General features: G+C 46.1%; 1 protein-coding gene across 1 annotated transcript in view; it reads right to left on the bottom strand.

Moving 5' to 3' along the window:
• The window catches only part of LOC114818699 (tyrosine-protein kinase Blk-like), a 7,046-nt gene extending 146 nt beyond the window's left edge, over positions 1-6,900 (bottom strand). Inside the window, 5 exon segments of the mRNA XM_029085710.1 lie at position 1; positions 4-74; positions 1,198-1,329; positions 4,591-4,741; positions 6,763-6,900. The exon segment at position 1 is cut by the window's left edge and continues 146 nt beyond it. Of these exon segments, the coding sequence (XP_028941543.1) occupies position 1; positions 4-74; positions 1,198-1,329; positions 4,591-4,741; positions 6,763-6,900 (493 nt within the window).
• Positions 6,901-7,294: the final 394 nt, after the last annotated feature.

The following is a 7,294-nucleotide window of genomic DNA, read 5'->3' as shown; positions in this document are numbered from 1 at the left end:
AGCAGGGCACATGTCTGGACAGGGCATGCGATAGCCCCGCTCCAGGTTGCGAATCACTTCGGGGTTGGTCATCCCTGGAGGGAAACACATCCCAACAGGAGTTAGTCAGTACCCTGGGGGTGAAGCTCAGTGCTCCCCATAGCTCATATCCAGGCAGGGCTGGAGGGGCATGTGGGACTGTGATGCTGGGCAATATCTGGGCCCCATCTCTTCTTCAGGGTTCTGCTCCCCACTGCATCCCTCTGTCCCCTCCCTGACTCCCCTCTGCAGGTCTTGCCTAGCAGATGTATAACTGAGGCTGGTGAAACCCTGGGATACAAAACCCGGCATCAAGAGTCAGGGGTGTGAGTCTGGGCATGTGTGTGCACATTTGTGTGTGTGTCTCCAAGCACAAAGCAGCACGGGATTGGGTCACAACAACCCCACACAATGCTAGGAGCTTGGGGAGGAGTGGCTGGAGAGCTGCCTGGCAGAGAAGGACCTGGGGGTATTGATTGATAGCCACCTGAATGTTAGCCAGCAGTGTGCCCAGGTGGCCAAGAAGGCCAAAGGCATCCTGGCTTGTATCAGAAATAGTGTGGCCAGTAGGACCAAGGAAGTGATTGTCCTCCTGTACTCAGTACCAAGGCTCCATCTCAAGTACCATGTTCAGTTTTGGGCCCCTGACTCCAAGAAGGACATGGAGGTGCTGGAGCGTGTCCAGAGAAGGGCAACGGAGCTGGGGAAGGGTCTGGAGCACAAGTGTGCTGAGTTCCCGGCTGAGGGAACTGGGGTTGTTGAGCCTGGAGCAAAGGAGGCTGAGGGGAGACCTTCTGGCTCTGTCCAACTCCCTGAAAGGAGGGTGGAGAGAGCTGGGGATTAGACTCTTCTCCCAACTAATAAGTGATAGAACAAGGGGAAATAGCCTCAAGTTGCACCAGGGGAGGTTTAGGTTGGATATTAGGAAAAACTTCACCAAAAGGGTTGTCAAGCATTGGAACAGGCTGCCCAGGGCAGTGGTGGAGTCCTCGTCCCTGGAGGTATTCAAAAGCCATGTAGCTGTGGTGCTCAGGGACATGGTTTAGTGGTGGATTTGGCAGTGTGAGGTTTATGGTTGGACTCGATGATGATAAAGGTATTTTCCAACCAAAACAATTCTATGGTTCTAGATGCTTTGAAGCTGATGTACTCTCACCCCGTATTCACAGTAGGATGTACCTGGGTAAGGGATCCTGCCGTAGGTTATGATTTCTGTCAGGAGGATCCCAAAAGACCACACGTCAGATTTGATGGTGAAAACTCCAAAATTAATGGCCTCTGGCGCTGTCCATTTGATTGGGAATTTGGCACCTGTCCAGAGGAAACAAAGAGAAATAGCACGTGGAGGTCCAACATCTCCCTCCACCATGGGCACTGGCCATCAGTTCCCCAAAATCTGCAGCAGGTGGCTGTGGTGGGACTTATGGATGGTACTGGTTGGATGAGGCTTTGAGCAACCTGGTCTAGTGGAAGGTGTCCCTGCTGCTGGCAGGGGGGGTGGAACTGGATGAGCTTTGAGGGCCCTGCCAACCCAAACCATTCTATGGTTCTATGATACTGTGGAGTTGTGGAGATAAGGCCAAAGGAAGGTCATTGCTGTTTGTCTCCTGCTTTCATGAAAAGGTCATTTCTGCCTAACATTTCTTTGCCTTTCTTGGTTCTTTTTCCAGGGCAATCAAGGTTATTTCATCTTAAAAGACTTTTTCACATGAATATGGTTATAAAAACCCATCGATATTGATACATGGAGGCCATGGGGGTTTTTTGTTTGATTGTTGGGGTTTTTTTTTTTCATGTCTTATTTTTATTCTATAGTTTTATTATTATATAATATGAAAAAATAGAATTTTAATTATTTTTTTGCATTTACCTAATGCAAAATAATGCATCTCTCATGAGAGACCTATTGCCTTTCAGGTAGCAGCCTGCCATGAGGAACCGATGGGTTTCTGTAGCCCAAACTACGTGTCTGTGCTACTCAAAGCCAACACCTCAAGCAGCTTTATTTACAAAACCAATAGGATTTTATCCTCTGTAAAATCACTCACTGGAAAAGGGCTGTTTTCAGCAAAAGTTCATAAGCAATACAGCAAGTATAAATTATCCAGTTCTTAAAGCTGCATATGTATATTAAAGAAAAAAATTAAATCCCATTTTATTTTGTTCACCACGATCTTGTTTTGCCCACTGTGGGCAGCAATACCCATCAGATTGCAATTTCAGTTTAACTAAAGCCAAAAAACCTCCCCTAAACTCCAAAATACCTTGATAAGTAGGAATTAAATGTGTTAAAGATTGCAAAGGAAACCCCATTTTTATTTATTTATCCTTTCAGGACTGAAAGTCCAAATGCAGTGTGTGAAATAAATACCTTTGTTCTTGTACATCCTACAAGGTAGGCTGATGAGGATTGGAAATGCAGATTATAAAGTGAAAATTGTTCCAAGTAGATAGAGGGGTAGTTATTTCAGATTAAAGCTAGCTGGAAAAATGCTGGTAGGAACTATTTTCACACTGGAAATGCACCTGCTTTGGGTATGTTAAAAGAATTACACTAATTTCACCCAAACTCCTCAGGATAAAAACTACCTGAAAAATTGTGGCAATCTCACAGTACTCCTTCATGACACTTCATAAATTACATTTGCAAGCTTTTACTACTTTGAAACAGTTTTACACATTGTAATGAGTAGAATTTGTATCATAAAGTATTTTGGGACAACAAATTGAAATAAAAGTTTCCTATCTCATAAGGAAAAAAAAAAGTGCTATTTAATTTCCTTTCCTCAGAGTATTTTTAATAATAATTTTTTAATAATAATTTTAATAATTTAATTTTATATTAAATTTAAAATATTTAATTTTAATAATAATTTTAATAATTTTTAACTTCATCCCAACTCTAGAGGCAGACAGATTTCCAAAATTCAAAAATCTTCTAGTAATCTTCTGGTAATGCCAGACTTAATTGTTTTATTTCAATGCTTTCTGCTTGTTTCCCTGGTGCTCTATCAAGACTCTGACATGATCTCATAATTCACCTCAAAGTACAGAGAAAAAAACTGCCACCAGAGGAGGAATTTGACTTAACCCTGCCGTCAAAAGGCTGTAGATGGACCTCTGCACCAAGCAAACCATTTGTAACCTCTCTTGGTCATGCTCTCCTGTCTAGGACCAGTTCAGATACTCAGCCTCAGCCAGGGGCTTGGTGGAGTCATAAGGAGATTTCACATTAAAATAAAAGATATTGGGGTCTGTGGGCCTTTTTTGTTAGTTTTATTGAGGGTTTTTTTTTGTTTTGCTACAGATGTTTAAGGTTCTCTGTTCCCATAAGAAATACCTACCAAGCTGCAAACCCTGCCCCACGTTTTGTAATTCGTCTCTCTGTTTGTCCTGGTTTGTAGATGGGACAGAGCTGGTTTCTTTTTAGTAGCTATAACAGTGCTGGGGTTTGGGTTCAGCTGGGATTTGTTAGGAGAGAAACAATGAGAACATCCTGATGTTTTCAATTGTCGCTGGAAGTTGAAGGACTTTGTGTTTTGCTGGTTTACAAGTGCAAGATCTCAGTGAGTGAGGAATATTGAACTGAATCAGCTCCATGGGCATTGGGCTCTGCCAAGGGGCTGTTCCATCTCCTGTCCCCCATGGGCAGGAGATCCATGAGGGGCTCTTCCTCTCTTGCTCTCTCTGGCTTTGGCTCGGGCTCTGGCTCTCCCGGGATTGCGGTTTCGGGTCGGGATTGTGGCTCCTCCGGGATCGTGATCTGGGAACGGGCCGGGCTTGGTGGGCGGGTGGTGAGCAATGGCACTGGGTATCACTCATTTGCATATTTTATGACTATTATTATTATTATCAGTATTATTTTAATATCATCATTATTTTAAGTTTTATTTTATTTCCATTATTAAATTGTTCTTATGTCAACCTACGAGTCTCCTTCCCCTTGCCCCCCAATTCTCTCCCCTGTCCCCTGGCTGGGCAGTGAGCGAGCGGCTGTGTTTGGCTGCCAGCCCAGTGCTGCCCAGTGACACCAGCACACTGTTATTGAAGGGATGTGATCTGATCTGGGCTTGGTTTGCCTGGGACATCTGGAAACCGCTTTGAGGTCCATATTGTTGGCTCCAGCCCCCCTCTGCAGTCCCATGGTGTGCGGTGACCGAATTACACTGCTATTTCCTTCCCCTCGGACTGACTCACTGTGAACGCGTAGGCACGGGCAGCAGGTTTCATTAGAAGAGGCCAAATTTCTCCAGTAACCCAACCTGAGATCCAGCAGAACTCCACCACACAGTGCCAAAAGACTCTTTTTCCCATTTCCCTCTGCAAACCTCACGTGTTCTTTATTGTCCCCAAGCACTCCTGCATCTCCTGGGACCCTATTTTTGGCTCTCTTGCTTGCTCTTCCTCCTGCCTGGGTGCTGACAACAGCAGCAATGGGGGCTTTGGTCTCACACCATGGGCAACGGTCCCAACCCAGCCCTTGGACACTCCATATCTTGACACATATGCGTGGCAGGAGGACTGGAGATAAGGGAAACGTGTTGGTGAGGCAATGCTGGGAACCATACCCACCTTCTTGTGCCAAGTATTCGTTCTCGATGATCCTGGCCAGGCCAAAATCAGCAATTTTGCAGCAGAGCGTCTCTGAGACGAGGATGTTGGCGGCTCTCAAGTCACGGTGGATGGAGTTCATTCGCTCGATGTACGCCATTCCCTCTGCCACCTAGGAGAGGAGGAGGAGGCCATCTTCATCAGTCACCTCCACATGACAACGAGCTGGCCTGCCTGTATCCTGCCCACCTTTACAAACAGAAGCATCACACTCTCTCTTTTGCTCAGAAGTTAGTTATGAGTCGTGTCTGCAGCAAGATGCAGAAAGTTGAAGCAAACCTGAAGCCACATCACTAGATTCCCAGTTTCTGCCACAAGAACTCTCCTTTCTAGTGGGGATTTTAATCACACACACACACAAAAAAAAATCCAGATTAAATATATCAATTAAAAAAATTAAAAACCCTCTAAGAACTTGTCCTTCCTTTGGTCACAGTAGTGAAGTCCAGATCTAGGACAACTAGATGTTCTTCAGCAACCTCCTCTGTTCTCCCTTACTGGTTGGCACTGGCATAGGGAGGAGACCCCTGGAGACCCCTCCACAATAAAACTGAGACTGATGTTTTCTTACCCTGAGCTAGATCCAGACCAGGACACAGGACATGACACAGTTCCTCTCTGATACCTACAAGATGCTTTAGAGTAGAAGACACAGATATCCACAGAAATATGATGGGATAGGGAGTATGTCCCTGGACGAATCCCTTGTCTTGAGCATGTGCTGCCACCTTCAACCACCTTCAAACTTTACTTTGGGATGTTCTTGCTCCCAAAATCATCTTTCAGTGTTTAGCTCCTTGGCAAGGTGCTTGGTATGTGAGGAACCTCTATAGATGATGGCAGCAATCTTTTATTGCTGGGGCATAGAAAGAAAAGTTACTCCACAGTTACTCTGTCATCAGTTGAGTCTCAGATGTGGGTTAAGCATTTATCAGGAAGGTGAGAAGATGCACGCAACCCCTGCTAACCCACTGTTAGTATCTATTAAAGCATTTATGGGCCTTGTGGGTGAGGGCAGAGCAATTTTCCACTCCACACAGATTCACATCAGCATTTCGACTTACATGTGGTTTTCAACAGGATACTAACACATACTTTCCAATGCTGCATTTCTAACCTGTGTCGACACCCCTTCAGTGCAAGTGCTGTTTGCTGGAGTGGAAAATGGAAGAACTGATGTCATTTCCTGTCCTGATGTTAATGAGATAGGACCCAGTAATGGGCCTGTTCCAGCCCAGCGTGCTTTCGAGCTTGTACCCTCGAGACTGACCACAGGATGAAGTGCATCAGCTCAGAGTTTTCTAATTTTAACTCTGATTGATGTTATTTGATCCAAAATTGTGCTCGAGAGGGTTGGGTGCCTGTTGGGCTGTGATGTCATCCTGATATTGCAGATGATTGCAAAACAGGAGACACTGCCCTTTTCCTCGTCCTCCTCCTCCCAGTGCTACCCAGTGAGGGTTTGAATCCCTGCCCTGGGGAGGTGGTGCTGGGGTGGGAGGGGAAGTGATGAACACTGTCCTTCCGACTGACGCCCATGTCTCAAGGGATGGGCACAGTCCTTCTCACCCCACGTGCTGTGGGTGGCTTGTGTGGGGTGTTATATTGCTGGGGTGTCTGGGTTTGGTCTGTGTTCAACTATCACAGAATCCCAATATGGCCTCGATTGGAAAAGACCTTTAAGGTCATCAAGTCCAATCATGAACCCAACACTGACAAGTCCCCAACTAACCCATGTCCCTCAGCACTATGTCTACATGACTCTTCAATCCCTCCAGGGATGGGGACTCCACCACTGCCCTGGGCAACCCCTTCCAATGCCTCAGAACCCTTTCAGCAAAGAAATTCTTCCTCACATCCCATCTCAACTGCCCTTGGAGCAACTTGAGGCCATTTCCTCTTGTCCTGTCCCTTGTTCCTTGGTTGAACAGACCCACCCCCACCTCTCCACACCCTCCTTTCAGGGAGTTGCAGAGAGCCAGAAGGTCTCCCCTCAGCCTCATTTTCTCCAGGACAGAAAACTATCCTGGTCCTGGAAGTGATGCACAGTGTAGGATGCTGCAAACTGTGTGGAGGGATGTGAGAAAGGTTTGCAGGTTGGTGAGTGCTTCCAGGTGCCCATGGAGAGGTGACCTCCATGTGCACTTGCTGAACCCCAGTGATGGTGCCCACTGTTGGATCTATCTGACCATTGTAGCGGACAGGCTTCTGACCACACCACATGATCCCATTCAAAGCTTCGACCCTGAACTCAGAGAGGTTTGGATGCATGAGGTTGCCCTGGGACTGGTTTCACCCAGGGGTTCCTTCAGCCAATGTGTTTTCAGAACTATACTATCCTGGTGCCTGGGACAGAAAAGACCATTAACCTCTCTCCACACACCTTCCTGGAAATGCTTCATTATTCCACATGCTCAATACAAATTATAATCACAGAAAGTTGTGTTAAATAAAATGCATGATTACTCATAGCCCTTCCTCAAACCTGGGTATAATATTGACCCGTAGCTTTGCTATGGAGCTGTTTGGGTCACCCCTGTGTCTGTAGCTGCAGTGGTTATGGTGGTTCCCCTTCCATAGAAATGCATCAAACCTATTTCTGAGGTAATGCTTCCACCAAAACCAAGAGTTCCATAGGGGGGTTGGAACTGGATGATCTTTAAGG

The sequence above is a fragment of the Antrostomus carolinensis genome, unplaced genomic scaffold (assembly GCF_000700745.2).
Source record: "Antrostomus carolinensis isolate BGI_N321 unplaced genomic scaffold, ASM70074v2 scaffold41766, whole genome shotgun sequence".
Classification (NCBI taxonomy): Eukaryota; Metazoa; Chordata; class Aves; order Caprimulgiformes; family Caprimulgidae; genus Antrostomus; species Antrostomus carolinensis.
This window is presented reverse-complemented; position numbering and strand designations above follow the sequence as displayed.